The sequence below is a fragment of the Strix uralensis genome, chromosome 4 (genome assembly GCF_047716275.1).
Source record: "Strix uralensis isolate ZFMK-TIS-50842 chromosome 4, bStrUra1, whole genome shotgun sequence".
NCBI classification, from domain to species: Eukaryota; Metazoa; Chordata; class Aves; order Strigiformes; family Strigidae; genus Strix; species Strix uralensis.
Window position 1 is genome coordinate 92,395,626 of NC_133975.1, and position 24,331 is coordinate 92,419,956.

General features: G+C 38.8%; 1 protein-coding gene across 4 annotated transcripts in view; it reads right to left on the bottom strand.

Annotated features, from left to right (window-relative positions):
• Positions 1-24,331, bottom strand: part of ZNF106 (zinc finger protein 106) — a 42,174-nt gene that overhangs the window by 17,719 nt on the left and 124 nt on the right. For 2 of the 4 annotated variants that reach the window (XM_074867877.1, XM_074867873.1), the window contains exons 1-7: positions 23,955-24,100; positions 15,173-15,258; positions 13,789-13,850; positions 8,175-8,372; positions 3,907-6,009; positions 2,468-3,092; positions 1,492-1,561 (exon numbers count right to left, since the gene is read on the bottom strand). In XM_074867877.1, the coding sequence (XP_074723978.1) occupies positions 1,492-1,561; positions 2,468-3,092; positions 3,907-6,009; positions 8,175-8,372; positions 13,789-13,850; positions 15,173-15,226 (3,112 nt within the window). In that variant the 5' untranslated portion in view covers positions 15,227-15,258; positions 23,955-24,100. Of the gene's footprint in view, positions 1-1,491; positions 1,562-2,467; positions 3,093-3,906; positions 6,010-8,174; positions 8,373-13,788; positions 13,851-15,172; positions 15,259-19,053; positions 19,151-23,954; positions 24,101-24,331 lie in introns of those variants that run through there. The other 2 variants (XM_074867875.1, XM_074867876.1) reach the window with 2 other exon arrangements.

Sequence of the window (24,331 nt, forward strand, 5' to 3'; positions counted from 1 at the left end):
CAAGCACCAACAGTCTTACAAGAAGCTGAAAACAAATACCTATACACAGGAATAGCCACATCTACATGAAAGAGAGCAAAGTTGAGTATTCCTCTTTACAGGATCTCAGCCTTGACTCTAGTAACTACTTCCATCATAGCTTTGCCAGCACTGATTTAGTTAGTTGAACAAAGTCATTCTCTTTCACCAAGATCTTTTCTTGAAGTACACGTGTACATAAAGTACAAATACACATTTTCTATTAATGTAATCAAAAAGGCAAAGGCAAATTTAAGCTAAACAAGATTTAAATTATTCAGATAACCCAGAAGCCAAGGAAAGGCAACTTAAAAGATACCAATGACAAAAAAATTAGTTACTATCCAGGATGATTTGGGGCCATGAGATTCACGTTTGCAATCTCTTGAGAAAAAGTCTCTGAGCACTGCACTCAGTAAAAGATCCTCCTATACTACTTTCTAAAGTCCTCTGGCATTACACAGATCCTCCAAGCAAATTAAGTTTCAGTTTGAGCACTGCTTAGTTTCATTCAGGTTATAGTTTCCTTCAGGAGATTTACTACAATAATGATGATGCTGAAGCAAAGTAATGGGACAGAGAGATTTTACTCAGTTGAATGTGTTATTAGTCTCCATAATAGACACTAGTCATTGAAGACAGAGGCTGATAAAAAACACCACCTTTTCAAGTAGTGAAATATTAGTTGCAACAAGAAGATCCATAGTATTTTCCCTTCATTCCAAACAACTATTAATATAAATAACTATAAAAAGAAAAATGGAACATTTGAAAGCTATCTTCTGGACCCCAGAGTTCCCAGATGGTGATGCAATCATGCAGATCCTGAAGAAAGCATTCTGCCTAGAACACAGATCATTCATTTTGATGCGTGGTGATGTGGATGTGTTAGGCATGTTTGAGAAAGACCTATCTAATGCCAGAATAAGGGTTTTCTTTGGTCAGGAGCAGGAAGGAGGGAGGCATTCCACATTAATTTCCATTAAGGGCAGGGAAGGAAGAGTCAAAAAATAAAAAGTATTGCCGGAGGTGTCAAAACCAGAACACAGCCCAAGTTATGCAGAGTACAAGTTTTCTGGTGAGACCACCCAGAAGTAGGAAGGGAAAGTTGCATGGCTGAATTAGAAGGGAGTGATGGGTGCTTCTCCCTTCAGAACTTCCATCTGAAGAGGCAACAAACTTCTCTTCCCTAAGCAGGGGAAAGCAAAGGTCATCTCTCTGCAACCAGGAACATGAACTGAAGGCAGAAAGGAGACACAAAGTCTTCTCTTAGAAATAACTTCTGACAAATTAAGGTGGAACTCTTCAGAGAAAAATGTGGTGCAGATTTGAGAGCAGTCCCCCCCCATGAACTTCAGTAAGAGCCCAAGAAGCACCAAAGTAATATTAAGGAACCACCATTTTAGCCAAGTCAAAATACTACTAGGTATTTATAACCTCTATACCAGATGTACATAGTATGTATACACTCACCTTTTTTACCTTTGATTCTTCTTCTCTTATTCTTTCTTTCTAGACTAGGAATTTCAGGAGAAGATCCCTCCTGCAAGTAAAATAATTTATTAACAAAAGTTACAAGAGGAATTTTGTCTAAATTGAGAAGTCAAACAGTAATCTTTCCAACCAGTACTTGTACCCACAGAGAAGAATATACAATTAATTTTGCACATTCTCCTATAACTCATCCTTCCCTCTGCCCTTAAGAGGGAGGGCAACAAAGTAAGAGGAATGTTTTCATCTCAACTAGGAAGAAATATTAAATAAGTTGACAGTCTTCTACTTGCTCAGATGTTTAAAACCACATTTGGGTCAGATTTTGTGCTCTACAGTTTTAATTGAACATTTAGAGGATTAAATCAGTAAAGAATTAAAATGACTGCTTTCTGCATATGACGAAACCATTTTGAGGATTTTGATAAGAAACATTTTTTTCCCTCCTTTGGGTAAGTCCAAGACAGGACAGTGAAACAAATCCAGATTTAGGGACATCATTTTAAGTATATAATTTTGTAAGAAGGGTTGTCTTTCCTTGCTTGACCATAAAACCAGGAACACCCAAGAAAAACAAATTTCTACTACAGCCTAGCTTCCATTTAAGTTGGGAAACACCAAGATTCTTTCTACAACACCAAGAACTTCCATGGAAATATTTTAATAGCTCTCATTTACCAGCATAGCATGGCAGTTACCAAATCAAAATTAAAGAGCATTTGCCATTCATACTAATTAAAAAAGATTAAACACAAGTCCTGCACTGCCAAGGCAGAAACAGAAAAGATTCTTAAAGAAAATTCAGTCAAACAAGCAAATTAGTTTGAGGCTATCCATGTACAAGACAATCAAATGGAGAAAGTCCTCCTTGCAGAGATCATTCCAAGGTTGAATGACCATTGACAGGGAAAAAAAAAATTTTTCAGTGCACCAAAGCTGAACAAAATTACACACTTACTCCAGTTGCTCTTCGTTTCTTTCCAATTCCTTGGCTGTCATTCTGCTCAGTACCAGATGTGCAGCTACTGTCTGTAGCTGCATCTATGTTATTAGACACTGCAAGAAGTGAAGCATTATTTGAAGCTGAACAATTTTCTTCTGAGATTTCTAGTACATTTTGTTTTTCAAGAAGAGGTATTCTCTTCTCCGGGCTCTCCTGCTCTTGTTTTGTGAGGCCTGTGACCTCAGAGGTGGCTTGTAGGCTGTGTCTTCTTCCACTAGTCTCAGTTCTTTCCGACATAAATGGTGACAAAGGAAGAGAAGGCGTCTCCTGTTTCAAGTCAGCCTCAATGTCAGCACTTGCCTTGCACCCAGATGTTACATGATGTGAGTGGCTAGCTGCAGTTATTTGCTTTTGCCCACTTTCTTTTAATTTGGCTTGTTCACTGAAGAAGCTATAAGCAGAAGGATTTCTGTCTGCAATGACACTGCTTTCAGAAAAGCTACGTTTTCTGGCTGAGCCAGGTACTGCTAAGGAAATCCCTTCCCACTGGAATCCTTCCAGAGTAGACAGATCAGATTCTTCACCGAGTTCTAGACCCTCTTGCTCATTTTGAACAAGAGGCACCATTTCTATGCCAAACCTTTAAGATGATAAAAAGAAAAATACATACACATGTAACAAGTCAGCTAAATCCAGAAAAAAGCCTCCCTTTACCCCAAATGCACATTACTTCTGTAAGAGATTTGGCAATTCATTACACTGGTATTCTGTGCTTTCTGTCTCATCTGGCAATGGAATCTCTTTTGTGTATCACAAAATTAGATTTAGTGGCTAGGAACTGACAGCATGATTTCCAAGTCAGAAATCATGTTATTGTAATTATTTCAAATCAAGTTTGGAATAAGCAAATATAACATCTTTTCAAGACACTTCAAAAACTTCAGGTTTAAAGAAAGTTACAAATGTGAAGTATTATATAATTGCTTCCTCTAAACACAAAACCAAACTACATATCAGATTAAAAGATTAACAAATGAACAGGGAGCATTTATTCTCCCTATAGCAATGCAAGTATTTGTTGTAGTCCTGAATAAATGAATAAGCAACTGTCACAGCATTGTTCACATCCTGATTGCATTTTATATTCTTCCACTTACTAGAACTTGAAAAGCAAATATACTGCTAGTGTCCATGTTCAGATACTAAGTAACCATTATGAACTGATCAGAGTCTTTTCTCAGCAGCAGAATACTATTACTTATCTATAGATAGACATTCACAGCAGCAAGCAATCATAAAAACTAAAATATTTGTAAATGTAAAAGATGGTGGTATAGCAAGCTTCCTTCTAAAGTCTTAATTTTAGGGCTAAGGAATTCATTTCAGATTTGGAGAAAAACAACCCTCCTCTCAACACGCTGAGAGAGGCATGGTTAAATCTGAAAGCTACCAACCTTGGTAAACCTTTGCCAAGTTCCTGTTTCTTCTTGGTTACTTGCTGGATGACTTGATCCCAGTTTACATTTCGCCGGGAAGCACTAAGAATCTGCCTGAGGGTGGGTTTAAGCCCCGACTCCTTCTCAGTCTCACTTTTCCGATGGCCGCTCACATTCCGAATGCGCCGTGCGTTATTGAGATTGGGCTCTGGAAGATGTGTCCCAACTTTGCTCTTCAGACTAATATGTCGTGTCAGGTCTCTTTGCAGAGAGGCAGGAAGGCCAAGTTTGCTTAGATCAGGAAGAAGGAGGCCTAGTGACTGGCTTCCTCCTTTTTGCAGCTCATGATCTGAAGGATTTTCAAAACCTTCCATTTCAAAGTGATCATGAGACTTGACACGTTCTTCATCCCCTTCTCCATCATGTGGGGAGGCTTTCAAATCCACATGCAAATGGTCCTGACCACTTGATGGAGAAACTGTGGATTCCATCTGAAACATAGAATCTTTTATGTCAGCAGAAGCGATACTTGAAGGAGCTGGCTTTTCATCATCTTCCTTTTCAGAGGTGGCAGGTTTACCCTCTGGAGTATCACAGGGTAAGCAAGAACTAACAGAAGAACCCAACTTTTCAATTCTTGCTTCTGACTTCTCACTTCCTGTTAAATCATCATCGCTTACATCTTCTAATGAATCTAGTCTGAACTCATTCTTTGGCAATGCTTTCCCAGTTTCTTCCCCATTCTGGTCACCTGTATCCTTGCAAGAGCTTAAGGGAATATTTTGCAAGGAAGGGTTGGACTGAATATCTTTGGGGTTTTGCTCTGCTTCACTTAAGTTATTAATAGGCTCTCCAAGATTTCTACCAAGCACATCTTTGTTGTCTTCTAAGTTACCACCACATGCACCCTTCAGCTTTGATGAATAAGAGGAGAAACTGTTTGTTTCCAAGTTCAGCGCATTCAAATGATTCTGCTCTTTGCCACTAGTTGAGGATAACAGAAGCCTGACATTTTTTAAGAGACTGTTTGTGTCCTGCTTTGGGGAAGGTAACTTCACATCTGTGATACTCAGAAGGGGGGATTTCAGTGATGGCATCTTATTACTTCTGCCATTGTCTTTGTCAGGCTTTTCACCACTGGAACAATCTTTCATTACCTTGCAAGAATCAAGGTGATCTGAGGTTACATTACAGGGGGAAGATGCTTCCCATTTTCTAAGTTTTGCAAGGCTAACATTGGCTTCACAAGTTTTTCCTTTCATTGATGAATCGGTAAGAGGCATAAATACAGAACCCATTTTATCTGGAGTTTTAGAAATGTTATCTTCAGACCATGGTTGCTGCTCTGCAGCTTTCTGGGATGGGTAGGGAGTCCAGCGATACATTTTATCTCTGGAAGGACTGCCACTTTTTCCACTGGATCTTGAAATTTTGCTTTCTTGTTGCTTCGACATACCAAAATCCAACATGCCCTCAGAAGGAAGTTTATCACTAGTAAAATCAAGCAAGTCACTTCTATTTTTTTGATCTCTGTATGGCAGAACATCAATGTCTTTCTCCTGACGCTGCCATGCATATCTTTCCTTATTATATTTATTTGGCTCTACCGAATATGTATCTCCTGAGTTACCAAAATTCCAGCCATTTGCACCATGAGAACTAGATTTCCAGTTTCCTCCATAACTCTTGGAATTCCAGCTAGAAAAATGACTTGTTCCTTCTGAGTGCCAAGTAGAATTTCTCTCCCTGGCACTACTGTGATGCCAATTTGATGTTCCTCCTCCCCTCTCTCTTGCATGCCAAGCATTTCCAGAATTCCCATAGTTATGCCAATTTGAAGAGCTTCCTGAAACATTTTGGTGCCTCCCAGAGCGTCCCCTTGGGCCACCTGAATGTCTGCTTGTAGTAAGGTTCCTCTGAGAGTGTGAAAATTTGCCCTGTCTAGGATTAATATAATCATCCTTTTCCCACTTCCAGTCCCTTTGTGATGCATTATGATGATGCCATGATGACTGATCATAAGCTTCTCTTTCTTTGTAAGCACCTCTTTCTTCTCGCCTTCTCTGTGATCTCCTGTCTTCACATTCTAATTCTTTGTTTGCACAGCCTGGTTCAGCTTGCCTACAAAACAATTGAGAAAAACCTAAATTCTGATGCCATTCTACTGAAATCCAACAGCCCACAAGCCTCATGCATTTTATTTACACTAGGAAGAAATTTATTTTTTTAATAGAAAGAAACAGAGATAACTTTTTAGCTGCTTTACTGTTCAGGCTTCTGTAGTGTTTGACTTTCAAAACTAATGTTGTACCTTTACTTAAATATGATATTTCAAAACTGCTCTTAGAGGAACAACTGATTCAGTGCAGGGACAGTTCAATAGATTAATTCTTAAATATTTATGTAACTTGGAAGATAATATTCCTTTCTTTTTACTAGTTATTGGACTAATAAACAAACAAAAAGAAAGCTTCTTTCTGTTGTATAATCTTTGTAATTTGAGTAATCTTGATAGAAGAAAAATTCATTAGTAGTGAGATAATTATTTTTTTCTGAAGACTATTCTGATGACATAACTAGAGTGAACTGATACAAAACAGAAGGAAAGCCAGGCTGAGAAAAGCAGTTATTCTACTTAGTGGAGATCGTGTCTCAGTTTATAAAGCTTAACTTAAAACACAGACGTAAAGCATCCACAGCAGTTGTACCTCAGATACAAAAATACAGTTCACAGCATGCAATGCTGAGTCTGTATGAGCCTCCCAGAAGAACTGTCTACTGCCCTTTGGATAGTACTTGTGCTTGGCAACTTACCATGAACACGTGGTAAATTATCACATGTACATTTAAAGATAAATGCTACCTTAACACTGACAGCTATTCTCAGGGTCAGTCTAAACTCTCTAAGTATTTATTCTACCAAATGCAGAGGTTTTTTCAAAGTTTTCCCAAAAATGGATTACAGAAATGCTTCTGTCTGACATTACAGGAATACATTCATTCTAGATACCTGGACAAGCAAGACAGGAAACTTTCACACTACTGCTCAAAAACAATTGATTTGAGTCAACTGAAAATTCAGATTGTATCACCATTTCAGTTTTCAACACATTCCAGTTTTGCTAAAAGATGCACAAATAATTACTCTCTAATGGCAAATGGCCTACTGCATAAGATAAAGCGAGCTCTAGGACAAGAATTCAAAGAAACTATAAGTGATACTGTAAGTTCTAGGAGCTGGCTCAACTTGATTATGATCTAATAGAAACAATTTTGCTGTATTATTAACTTCACCCACGTACTTCCTTTTTTTTCCCGCTCTCCAAACCAGCATCCAGCCGAGAGAGATTTTCATAAGATTTTAGTTGCCTCGCAATATAACTGTACTGACAGCGCTACTCCTTCACCATAAAACCACGGAAAGTGACATTGTTGCTACCTACATTGACCAATAGGAAAACATGACCAGCCCTAGTATGACAGAATGGTGTCAAAACCAAATAATCTCCACAGATTTATGCACTTGGAGATGCTAAATTGAAACTTCCAGCCACAGCAAGCAAGAGCTTCTTTTAAAAATCATATGTCCCCTTAATACCATCACCTTGCCATAAATCTATTAAAACAATGTATTCCCAGGTGGAACATCATATTAGTAGTGCACACTTGCAGAGTCACATGGAATATAAAAGCCAATACTTAATACTCTCTGCAGCCTTCTGTTTCACAGTGAGCTATGAGAATTATGTTTAGCTAATGGTAAGCAGTAAGATAGAACAGGTAAGAAATTTCATTCAAAGATTACAGGATTTCAGTGTGACATTGACCGAACAATCCAATTCATTTTAAAAACAGACAGTTTAAACTTTTACCACAAAGCATGTTCAGCAACAGCTTCTAAAAGGCCCAGTTCCTACAGACACCCCACACCCCAAACAATATTAACACTACTGTCAGATCTGTTAACTTAACCCCTTTCAGTTAAATGGGTATCAAATGTTAAAATATTAGGGCTCTCAATACACAGGATTCCACACTGGGGACTGTTTTTATCCATAATAGAGAATAGTTGTACTTCCTCACTAGTAGTAGATCAATGCAACAAGAACATTCAGCAGAATCATGTTTACATGTTGAAACTATGATATCCACACAGATCTCTTGGATTGTTCTCTTAAGTACACTAACTAAAGGCAGTTGACATTTCATGAGGACCTAAGCCTTGGAAGCGTATCCTAACACGTTAAAAGCAATTCTATGACCTAAGAGGAGAAAGGAAAACTCACCGGTTCCGTTCCTTCCTTTGCTTGATTAGCTGAATGAGTTCTTTGTCAAGGTATTCTTCTTCTGCCTCTTCTTTCTCTTCCTCTTTTCTGTCATGGGCATCAACACTGTCTTTGTGCAGCTGGCTGGAGATGTGCTTGGCATATGCTGACAAACCCACCAGTGTCACCCTGCACACCCGGCATTCATGGTTGCTGTCCCTAGGAAGAGAAGCAGAGGGTGGACTTTCAACTCTGCCAACAGGCATGGCAGGTATCTCTGGTCTTACTTTGTTTCCTCTGAATGTGCTTGAGTTCAAGGCAACTAGGTTTTGCTCAGTATATTTAAGTTACTTGAATTCTCTGGCTTTTTCTTTCAAGGTCTAGTTTTCTGATGGTCAGTTTTTAAAAGATTTTTTTCCAACAATCAAGAGGTAAAAGACTTGATAATAAAGCTGTGTTAACTGGGAGGAAGAATTCTTCTTGAATTGTTGTACTCAAAATCTTTTCAGAGGAAACATAGTGAGCGAGGAGGCAGAGTGGAAGGCTTACAGAGCTAGCAGGAGCTGCTCTGAAGCCTATCCATGGTGCCAGCTGCACTGGGGAAGCCTGGTGACAGCCTCTACATTTAATCCTTGCCTTGAGCCTTCCCCCAGTGAAATTTAGAAAAGGGAGGAGGCAGAACATGGATACAGCCAATCCTGATACAACATAACCTAAACTGGGACAGCTGAGACTGCTGCCTGGAATCCAAAGACTCCACAGCACAGCGACTGATGGGAGGGTGTCTTCAGTTCACTGTACTTTATTTGGTTCAAGTGTGCATGAGGTCTGCTTTCTACTTTAGAGGACTTATCTTAAAAAATACAGACATTATTTCAGCTGGAGGAAGTTGACAGCTGTGTCAGACAAATGGCTTTACTCATGTTTCAGTGAATATGGATTGAGGTTACAACATTTTTTTGCCTTTTTTTTTTTAAAAGAAATTCAGATTTCTAAAAATACCTCACTTTTTGTCTTGATAAATCCTTTCAGTACTACACTGTTAAAGAAATACATTGTTAATAATAAACCTAAACAAGGAAAATATGTTCACCAGCTAAAAAGAAGTCAGAAAAAAATTAGCGAGAGCATAGTCCACTGCAAATAACTCAGCAGGACCAAGTTAGGACTCACTGCCTGCCTCCACAATGCTTTCTTCAATTCTGCCATTTAATTCATAAGAGTAGTTTTGCATATCCCCATGGTGCACTTGAGACCGAAGACTTATAAGAACAGCATTATAATATCAAAACACAGTTCATGACTGGGGTCAAAAAAACACAAATCCTTGTTTCTTTAGAGAAATTTTAAAAATAAAATGAGAAAAAGATGAAAAGATGCACTTTCACTCAAGGTATTAAGCCAACATCCTTATCAGAGCAGTTAATGGAGTGTCAGCAGCTATATTTTATTTATCCTGGAAATCTGTGGTTCTCCTCCTAACATAGTTGAGATATTTAACCAATGCAGTCATTCAGGCACAGCTAGAGAGGGGTTTATTTTAAACAGAATAATTCATAAAAATGACACTTTTTACATTTAATTATTTTATATGTTGCAGCCTAAGTAATTTCTGATTAAACATTTGGATAAATTTCATTTACAAAGTCAGAAGCTTACAAATTTAGTCTCTGTTTTCCAGAGAGGGTGGTACTTCATTTTGCACACTTCACACTCACTAATAAATATTCAAAGCCCAGATACTATATATTGTACTCTGGGCTATCTCATTAACCCAATAAAGACAACCAAATACAATCAGTAATTTTTACTAATGTCATCAGAAGAATCCTCTCCACACTCATAAATGGCACAGCTATGCATTGCTAATAAGACTTATTTTTAACTTACGGCATCACACAAGGCAAACTGCTAATGGAAAGTTGGCTTCTTGCTGAAAAAGCTGTTATTTTTACATAACGTTCCACTTCAATCATAAGGACACCTCAACAAGAAACATACCTCAGTGGTACTAATTAGATTTTAGGGAACAATCCAAATTCTTCCTAAGATGCATATTTCAATTTTTTTTATAAAACTTTCATCATCCTCATTTACAGACAATGCAACTTACTTTGGACAAAGCCAGTGAGTTAGCAGCTGGCCTAAGGACAAAGAACTTGTTTCTATCACTTCTAACTTGAAAGGTATTAATTACAAAGCTGTGCCTCTTGTACCAACTGACTGTCTGGAGAGAAAAGACTCAAGTGTGTAGTGACTAGACTTCTCTGTCGTGCTCTTAATCTATACAGACCTACAGAAAAAACAACACTGTTCTTCTGTATGAACAACTGCTTCAATTGAAGATTAACTGGCTAGGAGTTCAGACAGTTATACTTAAGGGAATTCAGAGTTCCTTCAGTTCTTTCCTTACCCTATCCTCATTAATATCAGCCAGTTCTGACTACACAACACACACTGATCACTGATCACACAGGAACACCACACCATCCTAGTTGTTCAACAAAAAGGCCAAAAGCAGTTTGAAATAAACATGACAAAAGTACTCTCAGTATGAAAACATCCAAGAGCTTTATTTACTGGATGTGTACTTAAGATGGCAGACTCAGTGCTCCTTGTACAAGAGCATTATTTCACTTTCAGTTTAAAAAAACAAACCAACCAACCAAACAGAAACATAAAGCTTTGTACTTCATATACAATTCCCCTTATATATCACACTAAGACTTCAAGAAGAGGAAAAGAGCCTTCACATGTTTCAGAAAATTACCCCTTGAGATTACTAAGGTAACTTTAAAATGAGAAAAGCGTGAACCAATGCGTACACTTCCTTTAGCTCTTCCCTACAGGAAGTCTAAAAAGTGACTTCTAGTTGAATGTTAAATTTGAAGGTAGTAAGATGCTGATACTACACACTTTGACAGTATTATCTTCTGTTACGTAATTCAACCACACTCACAGGTTGTTGCTTGTGCTTCACATTTTCTACTTGGAGTACCTTTTGCTCTACAAGGCTGTAAGACTCCTAAAAGACTTCTACTAAACTTAAATGGGAAGAAGAAGGAGAGGCACAGGGGAAGAAAACAAGGCTGCTGCTGCTGCTGAAGTGAAAAATGAAGTTCATTTTTCATTTTGAGAACACACGTCTTCCATGCATTCTTCTGAATGAAGTAATGAAGACAGTTACCTTAGTAATAGAAAACATAATGATGATGAAACAAATTTAATTTAATTTCAGTCTTACGGAAATGGAAAACCAAGTATTATCAGATCACTTGCAAGCCACTGCAGACACTATATATAACTTCTAGAAATTACTGTTACTTTCAAGAATCATAAACTAATAAAAAAAAAATTAATGCCAAAATATGTGAAATTTTAAGCTGATCTCAGAACCAACTGTCAGAAGAAGAAAGTCCAGAACAGAAATGCTCTACCAGTTAGCTGACCAGAAGCCCTAAGTCAGCTTCTAGTGCAGAGGACATTCTGGTTTCTGAGCAACCCCTTCCCAGCTGTTCGGTAACAGAACAAATCCTTTTCAGGCTCAACAGGACAGATATCGAATAGCATGATGTGCTTGATCCCAGGCACATTTTCAGAATGTTCCTAGCTCCCAAGACACAGTTGTGTGGGGCACAGCAGAGAAGGAAACAAGATTATCTGGGTTTTTTCTGGTTTGTTTTCTTTTCAAGTAGCTGAATTCAGAACAACAAAACCCCCAAGAAACATAGGGCTGAGCAAGGGATGGTAATGGCAGGAGAAAAGAAAAAAAGAAGAGGGTGGAGAATGTGAGGAACTTATCATTTTTATGCCTTCCATCTTTACTACAAAGCAATTTTTATTTGAAAAAAATAAAACAGCTTCTGAAAAGTTGCTTTCATACATTTTCTCAATGTGACACAAGACCAACTTTGTTAATCTGGACAACTTGAAGATTTTCTGAATCTCACTAAAACAAACTTAGTTCCAAAAGGGAAAGATTATTTAATTTTCTGATATATTTTAAGATTTTGATAGTCCACACAACTGATGATGGAGATTCTGAAGACAGAAGTTCTTTTCCCAGTTTATTAACTTGCTGTGAAGCCCCAGACAAATTAATCAAATATTAAATGGAAGTAGAAATTAGACAACAGAAGTTATTTACTGACAGTTAATATGCACTTCAAGGTAAGCAGTGTCTTTTTACTTACTGTCCTGCAATAAGGTGGTTTTTTTTTTTTTGAGAGAGAGAGAATTTGAAATGTTAGCAGATGTAAGTACACATATGATACAGATTTTCTGGAAGTCTAAACCTAAAAACATTTTAAGGTGCTGATTTAGGCAAACTACAGCAATACTTAGAAATTATACACAACACTAGTATAAAATACTATACAGCTGGCTCAAACAAATGTCTTCATCTGTGGGATGCATGTAATACAATCTTGTGCTCCAAACGTGGCCATCTTTCTGCAGCTATACGTATGTTTTGCATATAAAAAGTTACTGAAGAGAAGTAAGTTTCTACCTTCCTCTAGTTTTGAAACATAATAAAACAGAACAGTTTAAGAGTTTTACTAGAATTCAACCTGGCACAACTTAACTACATCAGTATTAGTATCTATCATAGTATAGATTTGAGTCTTAATTTCACTCAGCCTTTCTTTAATAGTTAACTCTTTAAAAAAGGGGGTCTTGAGCCCTAACAGCTGGTCTCACCTTACACAAAACAACAGAATAAAAGCTACCTGAATGAAAAGCTAGCATGCAAACAGAAGTAGTCTACAATTTTGCTTCTCTGAATGTAAGATAAATGTCCTTCCTGACAAAATGGACGTCCCACACCTTGAAGAGCTGAAAGAGGATCACTTCTTATCCTTTAAAAGGTGTTTAAAAGATATTTGCCATTTCCATATAAAGTTTGTGCTGCAAAATAATTAAAAATTTGTCTGTAGATCAAATACTTAAGTGTGGACTATCTGATCTCTCTGGCTACCTCAAAGCCCATACACCTGAAAGCACTTTTAAGTGCACTCTGGTTACAACTCGATTCCATATTATCAGGATGATCTTTGAATACCCCTTAACTCTCTCCTTCTGCTTTCCAAAGGCTGCAAATAAAACCAAGGAAACCAGAAGGAAAACACCATCCACCATGGTTAGGTCCCTTAACGAAACTGGACCAGGGTGGCAGAGGACAAAGCAGTCACTCAAGCAGATGCAGACTTTACACCCGAGATATTGGTCTTCTCACAGTCGTTTAAAAGATTAACAATTGTTTCTACATCACTTTTAAAAAACATTTTAAAAAGGAAAATACCAGTGTTCAAAATTCTGCCAAAAGCAGAATTCTACTGCTTCCAAAAAACCAAGCATGAAAATGGCAAGACCTAAAAACCACGTTCTTTAATTTTATTTCACTGCAGTCCAAGAAATACAGGAGAGCTTTCTTCCACATAACTGTTTGCCTCTTGAGTTTTTGACATTAAGAGAACATGCTCCTTGCCAGCTTTATCACAAGGCATGCAACTAAGCGATGCATAAAAATAAATTGTGCAATTCAGCTTGTATGGGAAACAGGACATGAGTTCTTCCAGAGGGTGACATTCAAAATGCACAGAGAGGAAGGATGCAAGATTGTTCTCATCCATACCTTCCCTTCAGGTTTTCAAGTTCTCTGTGGTGAAGCATGCTTCTCATGTGTTCTTCCATCTCCTTCAACAAGGGGAAAAAAGTAAAATTGGTCAAAACAAAATGGTGTACCATGTTTGAAAAGCTCACTTTTGAGAACTCTTTTGCCTTGCAGGAAGGTGTACGCTATTCCTGTAGGGCTGTAGCAGTTGCCATTCTCATTTCTATGACCATGAAAGCATAAGTAGTCACACTCTCAGGAACTCATATAATGTTACCTTTCCTGAGGAAGGACACACAGGAGTCATTAGAATTTAACAGAAGGGGAGCAGAATTCCAGGAGAAAGACAAATGGGTGCACCTAGCAAAGCTTATTAGACTGATTTTTGACAAATTACTGTTGATCATAATTTTAATTAAAAGTCCCATTGATACCACTCTCCAGAATCACAGTACTTAAAACAGTTTTCCTGTGCAATCTGAGCAGTCTCTCTGTACTTGTATTATGACACAGCTGTAATTGCATCATCACATACTATTTTACTGTTAGATGCACTTCAGAAACTGAGATGTACATAACACATCAGTTTGTTCTCTACCTCACCCTTGATCCACGAACTGCAGTGATGTTATACTTAATTGCTATTGAAAGAGAGCTGCCAGAAGAGAAGGAAAGGTCACAATTCAGCAAAAGGAAGCAGTTCAGAAGATTTAATTTTCTCTTGCTGTTTGAGCCAAAGTGTTTGGAAATCTTCAAAGAACAGATACTAATCAGTATTCTCTTTAGTCCTTGAAACCCCATCTGCAAAGGAAAAGCAACATCTTCAACCTTAAAGAGCTGTGTGAATTAATACATTGGCATTTGCAAGATATCCCTGTGCCATGTGGTTAAGCAATATATGAAGGTCCATTAAGAAACACTCAGTTTCAGTGCAGGCTTTGCATGATATGCAGTACACAGAAGATACACATCAAGTTGACACATTAATGAACACATGCTGTGATGCATAATTCCACAATCTCCTTCCATAAGGAAACACAGATCTTCCAAAAGGAATAAAAAACCAGTGTAGTACAGTATTCTCAACATACCACAATTTATAGCCAAATGAGTTTGAGTGCTTTTCACTTTACCATCTTTATACAACAATATAAAAAAAATCAAAGACCTCAATATTTTTAACATACTGAATTGAGCACACTGCACAGGTCATTTCAAGAAAGATACTCTAAAGCACGTGCAAATATATTATTTCATTTGTGATAGACCTAGATCAATATATTCCTGGTAGAGGGAAAAACCGTCATACTTTGCACAATTTTAAAACAAAAGCATTTCTTACAAACATCTCATTAGTATCTTCATATTAGTATCTACCAAGAGATGTAAAGCATTCATGACTTACCTTTTTTGAGTTGTACACAATGTGACATAATACGCATTTTCGTTCTCGAACCATGCTTATTACTCTGGAAAGATCTTATCCCATACCTGCAAAGAAAAATAATTTAAAAAGAACCAACATTCATGATTACTTCACCCCCTCCATTAATCTGTTTTAGTAAGTAAAAATAAGTTACTATTAATGGAAACACTTGTGCTGAGTTTCTTTCAGAGAACACATACCTCTTGTGTATAGTCAATATTCTTCAGAAAAAGATAAAGTAGTTTTGAGTAGTCATCTAAACCAGCTATAATAAAAAGCAGTTTTCCCTTTCTTTCACTTTGTTCCTTGTCCTCCAAAACATGGCACTCATTTTAAAAGCAGAGATCTGTAGAAATCCTCTCAGCAACTCAAATCAGATTAACAAAACACTTTTCAACTAGGATGATGAGAGGGACATAAGGAATTGGGGAAACCAAGCAAGGCAAACTCAGTTCTGTATTTTGGTACACAGGGCAGCTCAAATAAGATATTTAAGGCCCTAGGAAAATTAAGGAAAAGCCTGTCATGACAAAGACTGTCAGTCTTCAAGGTTTATCAGTCCATTTATTCACCATAAACTCTAAAATTATTTAAATTCAGTATTTTTCTCATTAACCTCTGTATGTGCCTGTACTGGAATACTCAATTTAGACAGCATTTAAGATATATTATCTAACACTATGTTCTACATGGGCACCTTATGTATTTGAATCATTAATAAAAGCTATTTATTTTCATTAATTATTCCTAATAGTACAAGATTATTCAAAACTTTGCACCAGAATATTAAACATTTTAACACTGATCTACTTAAGACTTGCATATATGCAAACAAAAGCAACAACAGGTCAAATTAAATGACGTATGTATTTTATCATAATGTTTAATTCATAAGGAGAGCAATTAAACTAGAGAGGTACATCACAGCCTAGGTTACAATACAAAGATGGACGTGACTGCGTAAGTAACAGGATATAACCTTTGCCCTTTTCTTTCTCTTAAAAGACACTAAGATGTAGAATGATCAAGCATTAAAATAATTTGTTATTGACTTGGGGGAGGCAGTTCCTCACCCTAAAGTGGAAAGAAATGTATCATTTTACTAACAGGCATTTTTACATCTCTACACAAAAAGACAAATCCTTCCAAGCTTTGCTATTTTACATTGGTCAACTTCAGAGCTGACTCAGCTAATACCATCAAACTTAACTTAGAAGAGCCTTCTTCAACACTCACCTCCACAGCTTACCCCACAAAGTTAATTCTAATTATTTACCATCAACCTTCTCTGTAAGGGGCAACAAACCCTCCGAATCTGGTACTGACTAGAAGCTGTGAGCAATGGGCAAGAACCGGATTTTTACGAAATCCAGATTACCTAAAGTAGCTCTGACCTTCAGTGGTACTGTCCAACTGGAAACAAACAAAAATAAGCAAGTAAACCCACATCCACTCTAATTCCAAAATGTGGTTCTTTGACAAATAACTCCTCCAGATTTGCATGTCCATTTACAGTTAACGCATGCACCAGCATCTGTCCAGTTTAAAAGGGGAGAAATTGAGAATTGCAATAGCCCTTTCACCTTTAGACAACAGAAAAAGCAGTTCCCTCCCTAAAAAAAATTCCACAGCATCATACCAAAACAAACACACTTAAAACACAACAGGAAATTAAATTATCTTCTTATGTTCCCTAACCAGCATTCCTGGGGTGCCATTCCTGATCTCACTGAAATACCTGATAGCGTTTAAATATGCATTCGCACCTGATGTACTCTAATCATTACTAACAGCTGTTAATAACCCAACAAAGGTACAAGATCATTCAGAATTTGCACCACCCTAGGTCATATAGAGCACGCATATAAATTCATGTGGTATCAGTTTTGTGCATGCAAAAGCACCCGCCTTCATGGAAGCTCTGAACACAGAAATACCAAGTTTTGGAACAAATTCTTTGGAAAGCACATATAAAGAGTATAACTTGTTTTTAAACGTATTTCAACTGAGACAGCAGTTAAGGAAAGTTTAAGCTAATATGAGTAGAGACAGAAAATGAGATATTTCAGCCTCATGATTCTCCACTAAGTTATTAGGTGAGTATAGGAACACACCATCAACATAGCGTTTATCCACAGATCTGTGCAGCTGCAACAGACCTAAGAGAATTATTTATGATTATACACAAGTGACACAGGTATCAATGCCTACCCAACATAGGAGAGCTGTTTTAACGTGATTAATATGAAGTTACTCCTAAAAAGCAAGGGTGCTAATCCTTGCACTGATTTCAGATACTTCCTTTTGCATTAACATATTCTGTACCCCCCAACATTGTTCATTAGCACTACTTTTTAGTTTAGCAGAGTAATACCCTACACGTGCTCAGGTTCTTGTTCAAGATTACTCAAGTATTTACAGAATTCGTTCTGCACAAGGGTGAAACAGCAGCATGGGACTTAAATCAGGAAAAGCAGGCCAGTAAAGTATGGTGACTTGCTGACACCAGTTAGCATGTAACATTAAAAAGTCTTCACAAGTAGAGTTACCATTACACCTGTTTTGGCTAATTAAAACATATAGTAACTATACACGATTACAGGAAGAGTTTTAGGTTAACTGTCCAATCAACTGGGCATTACTTATGACAGAGTACTAAAAATACTAATGGAATTCAAATGCTATTGGATGTCACTATGAAAAGTGAAACTTTCACCTCCACAGAGAGAAGCCCTTAGAGGCAAGGACTCAGAAGTAAAGAGATTCAGTAGATGCTACAGGGACTGGAAGAAGACAGACCCATGTTCTATTTCCAGATCCCCTCTTGATTTTTTCATATCAAGAAACTTCAGAAATAGAGTTTTCTCTACAGAAATGCAGCCATATTTGAATTTTTAACAAAAAAACCCCCCATACTTTAAACACTGAACAATCTTCAAGCTTTTACAAGATTTAACAGTTTGCGCTTCTGAAATCACCAACTTGCTGTATAGCATAGGAAATTACTTCTTATGGGATGTTAACAGGAAAATGAGCTACTCTAAAATATGAGCAAACTGCAAGCAAAGATAAGGTTTTGCCAGAGAGACCCACCACCATATAAAAGAGAAACACATGTCAACAGCAAAATGTAAAGCCTTTAAAGCAAGTGAGATGTTACAACAACTTGCTACTTTGAGGTAATATAACCGTTCAGTGGGTCATTTTTTATTTGTTTGTTTTAAAGGGAAGGGAGCCATTTTACAACTATGTGATGTAAATGTAACTTGCCCATAGCCTGCACCTGCCCAGAGCTTGGAAACTCCACACAGTTTTAATTAACTTAGGCAAGTCTGCTACAGAGATTTTGGAGAACAATTCTCACAAGTAAAAATAGCCTACAAAGAAAATAAGGCATTAGACTACTTCCTGCTACAACATCCATTTGTCCACAGTTATTCAACCTTACCGGATAACATACATTAAAAATGCACGTCAAGGTTAAATCTGCTACAGATCAGTGGCTGAACACTCTGACTATATAAAGCTACAAGTGCCATGGAGTGGGGTGGGCAGTCCGGCATTCCAGCTGCCTAGAAATCCTCAGGAGGCCTCAGAGATATCAGCAGCGCTGCCCTGCCTTTAAGGCTGCATGTCCCTACAGATAGCAGCGGAAACTCTACACTTGACGAGAACAGGAGTCTAGAAGTTCACCGCAGCAGAATGCTCTGCAGCAACACGCTCCTCAGCTCCTCGCAGGGATGTCATTCCTTTTGCTTTAGTGACCAACTGCACATGTCCTCGGTGAGCTGTAGAACAGCGATACAGCTGCCACAGACACAGCACAGGAGAGAAGAGCAGAGAGGAAAGAAGCAACTCACCACAAAGTGCATTCATGAAATCTTTAGTTGGTTGATGGGAGGAAGTGGTGGACACAAGGTCATTTTGACTTGGAGAGAAGCCTCTTGCTCAGAAGAACTAGGAACAGAAGTGTATTTAGGCCCTGGAAAACACTTAACCACTGCGAGGCTAGACCACACATAGTTTGATTATCAGCACAACTTCTTTTGCTAATCTGCCAAGAAGCTTAGTCTTTTCACAGGAAAACCTGGAGAATACCACACAGGCCTTTGAAAGCTGTATCCAACCACCTATTGTGATAAATGAATGCTACAAAGCAATAATGACTGCTAATCCAACTCACATTTTGTTAAAGCCTAGTAATAAAGAGATTTTCTTAAGGAAAAGTTTTATAACTATAAACCCATTTCCCTGTATTACACACTGCTCCAAACATCAAAGCCCTGTACCACTGTGAGAATGCTGTACAAAACCAAGTAATTCATCATAACAGGACAGAGGCCTATGCTCAGATTTCATCACCTGGGGCAGAATTGGTGTGGAATAAAGCACCAACATTCAAAGACTAGCTTTCCTTCCAGATTCATTGCCCTTGAGGCATCCAAATTCACCACATATCCCCTTGCTAGACTGTAACTTTTACCAATTACCTTAACATTACTTCTGGGCATGTGTGGGAGGCACTTTAAGCTTCCTTCTAAGATGCTGATGTGTGCAACCCAACCCGATCAGCAGACAGAAATTTAAGGACTTACTAAAGTTAAGTCATGACTAACAGCATTATTCTCCTCTAGGACACTATCATGCACAGTACAAACTACTTTGTAGTCACAGGGTTGATTTTTTTAATGTGGCAAGGGAGAGAACTGTATTACAGCCCAGTAGTTAAAACACTTGTACCAGAAGCAAAACTTTTAAAGTAAATTCCTCCCTGCTTTCCAAGATTTAACTTCATCCTCATGACAGACTGAGGGTACTCTAGACCCCTCAGCACTGAAACAGCACCACTGCACAGCAAATGTTGTAACTGGGCAGCCAAGTGCTCAACTGTTTTGATATTGAGCCAGAAGGAGTTCTTTTACAGATCAAAGTTCTTTTTTCTGTTAAAAGCAATAAAGTTGACTCCACTAGCTAGCCTAGAAGACATCTAGCAGACACTGTTTGTATGCTATCCCATGAGTACAGCTGGCTTTTTACAATATACAGGGAAGGTATACTGGACATAAGGAGACTGTAGAGATATACCTTAAACAGACCAGCTGTAGATGGCAACCAGCTCACTCCCTACCCCCATGGTGGGATGGGGGAGAGAATTGGAAGAGTGAAAGTGAGAAAACTTGTGTGTTGAGATAAAGGCAGTTTAATAGGTAAAGAAAAACCATACACACAAGCAAAGCAGAGCAAGGAATTCATTCACCACTTCCCATCAGCAGGCAGGTATTCAGGCAACCCCAGGACAGCAGGGCTCCATCACGCGTAACAGTGACTTGGGAAGACAAACACCATAACTCTGAATGCTGTCCCTCCACCTTCTTCTTCCTCCAGCTATATGTGCTGAGCATGATGTCAGACAGTGCGAGACATCCCTTGGGTCAGCTGTCCCAGCTGTATCCCCTCCCAACTTCTTGTGCACCCTCAGCCTCCTCACTGGTTGGGTGAGGAGCAGAAAAGGCCTTGGCTCTGTGTAAGCACTGCTCAGCACTAACTAAAACATCCCTGAGTTATCAACACTGTTTTCAGCACAAATCCAAAACACAGCCCCATACCAGGTACTACGAAGAAAATTAACTCTATCCCAGCCAAACCCAGCAGGCACAGGAACACCTGGCATGAACAGAGTTGGGATTGATGTCTACTTTTATTTCAGTAAATCTAAGAATGGGGTACAGACCAGAAGAATATATACACCTTAATTCACAATCAAATTGCATCTAATTTGCTATATATAAGCAATGCTAATAATTTCATAATACCCAAACTAAGCTTTCCTTGCTGTAAACGGAGATAATTCTTCCCTAGTGAAAGTAAATGCCTTATTGCTATCTTACTTATGATAGCTTTTTATGCACCAGAAGATTCAGGGATATCCTAATTGGAATGGAGAGCTGTTCAGCATCACTGCTGTATGCTGTCATTTAGGACACCTAAAATCCACACACCTGGAAAGCTTCTCTTTTCCTCTGTACTTCCAGTTCATTTTTAGACATATGCAAACTCTTTTTCTTCAGATGTTTTCCTCAAACATCACATTTCCTGAGCCTGCTAAAACTGCCATTCCTCTTTCCAAATTGCCCACAACTCTAAGAGAAATGTCCAAAACTGGACATAGTACTCCAACTAAGACCCCTATTAGTACTCCATAGTACTCCAACTAAGACCCCTTTGGAGGGGGGAATTGTCTTTGTATCCCTACTACCATTACAGCCTCAAACATAATTGATAATAATTGAGACAAAGTCTTATTAAGAAGCAACGCAGTGATTCACAAGATGCATGACTAATAACTTGATTTAGATATTTCTGTGACTTACAAAAGAATTCACATCAGGTTATTCTGATAACCTTGTGTCACTTTATAAAAGGTCTTCAACAAAGAGACCTTTATAACAATGACAGAAATACGCACCACTTAATTTTACACTTACTTCTGTAACATTTCTCTGTATCCTTTTTTTCCTTCCTAGGGTATTTAAGCTCATAATACCCTTCACAGATATGCATACTATGTCTCTTTCACTGATTAGAAGTTAAGAACAGGGATTCAGAAGCCAAATCAAAACAGAGTACTCTATACATCCCACCTATTCCACTTCCACAGAAGCAGGTACCTGGCCTTGGCAAAATGACTCAGACTCCCTAAGAAAGATCTACATCGACACAAGACAGTGTTGAGGAGAGCATTCAGTCAGTCAGGGGGCTTCTTCTATTTATACAGTCACTACACAGTATGAAGAACCACTGGAGAGTGATTTGAAGCACTCAAACCAAGGTAGTCAGATCACTCTTCAGTATACGGAGCTTTGGTGACAAGTAAATTCAAGTTAAGGATCCCAGACAGTAAGACAGCAGTCACTAATCATCAAGTAATAGAAATATAGGGGTCTGTCTGAATCCTTACATCTCCGTAACACAGTTTGCCCCAGGTTGAATATTAGCAGCTCTGTCAACTTGGGATCAAAATGTAAAATAGTCTAGGACTAGATGAGAAAAATCCTTTCCACTACAAATATGAAAAACAATTAAAAGAAATAAGTTATTCGTAATGCACAGTACCCTCTTATTTCCCTATAATCAGCTTGAATCATTTAACACCTCAAATCTTATGACACCATCTGGTGGCAGAGTTCACAGATGATTATGAGATGTTAAAAATAATTTTATCAATTTGAATTTGATTCCAGATATCTTAGGAATTTTGTCTTTACAAGATAAAGTGGAAAAAATCAATGGAAAAATATCTTAATTTTACCTAGATGGAGTTATCTACAAGTTTTAGTATCTCTGTACACATTTTTGATATGTATTTATAGGGCAGTAATAGCTGTTATTCTTTTTACTGGCTATCACAGTCCTGTATAAATTAAGATGCATTTATCTAACATCTCATCAAATGTGTAACATTTTTAGATATATGGGCTAGAAGTTACCCCAAGTTTGGTTGCAGCAGCAAAAGTGACTCAGGTAACAGGGTAACATAGTTCAGCTAAAACCAATGACTTGTTTCAAATCAATAACACTAGAACATTGCTGCTATTTAACAAACTTTACATACAAAAATCACTCAATAGTGAAATATGTGTGGTGGTACAAATGCCGTTGCCTTGTACTGCCAGTTCAGTTTAACTCAAGCAAGGACTGAGAACAAGATAATACAGCTACCTTTAGCAAAAGAGACTTCACGATAGGAATCTATTTTCCAAGGTAAGAAGTTACAAAGTGACATTGCATTGGCCCTAGAACCTGCAATATTCATCCTAAATATTGCAGTGCTAATGGGGAGATAATTTCAAACTTCAGCAAAACTATTAACCAAATTGTTGGAAGGCTTGAGTGGTTTTTTTAGGCTAGGATTTATCAGTTCAGCAAACCAGTCAATTAGTTTAATACAGTACTTGAGGCTTGACTGAAAGAAGTAGCAAATAACAAAAGAACAGAAATAACCGGCAGAGATATAAGTCACACCTCAGAACTCATCTGCTCTACAAAGCTCTTGAAAGCTGAAGGTGCAGGAGAGAAGATGAAAAGGAAAATTTCTTACTTGCATGAGACCATTGTTAACAAACCACTATCGATAAAGTATACTGAGATATAAACTTTAATCATCAATGCCACTTCTACCCTATGTTCATAAACTTTTCCGAGTTCAAGTTCGTAAGCACCCCTGAACAGTTAACGTAAGTTTGCATGTGAACTATCCTGCCTGAAATAATGAACGATTACTTTTAAATACCTCCTATCTCATTGTACTATTGAGGCTTGTTTCATACTATCAGTCCCAGTTCCTTTTAGATTACCAGACATTTATCACCACATTCATACATGCTTTCACTACGACACATTTTTAGCTGTATGGTATGGGGAAGGTAATTAAGCGACTCTGTACCCAAAGCCACACTTCAGCCCTGGAAACACTTCTGGCAGGCACGAAGAGACAAGACAGCATGATAGATACTCATCTGTGATTGGGAACCCGCTCTAGCAAAGCTTATCTTTAACAGAGTAACAACGCTCAATACAGCATCAACTTCTGCAATACAGGACGCTCACAACGCAAAGCAAAACACGTGCCCGGCCCGCGGCAAGGTGCCCGCTGCAGCCCCTCTAGGCCGCCCCCTCCACCGGAGCCACCCCCCATCACCCCCGCTGCGGCCACAGAGCTCCCCCCGCGCCCTCTGCCTCCCCCCCCAGCCCCGGTACTCACACATCGCACCCCTCGCCAGGGCAGCGGCCCGGAAACCCATCCCCCCGCCGGGACCGAGCAGGCCGGGCCGCCGCCTGCCCCGGAGCCCACCACCCTCCCGCACCAGCGCCGGGCCGACCCCACAGAGACCCGCGGCGCGCAGCGGGGCGGGGCAAAGGCCCAGCCCGGCCAATGCGGCAGCAGGCGGGCGGCCGCGCTGCACGCCGGGAGGCACGCCCGCGCCTGCGCGCTGCCTGCCGGGAAATGTAGTCCTGGCGGCGGGACACCGGGGCGGGTGCCTGCGGCCGAGCCTTAGAGCGAGGGCGGCGGCACTTGCTGTCAACTGAGGGCATTTATCAGCCGACAATGGTAATAAACGTCGTTGTTATCTGTAAACA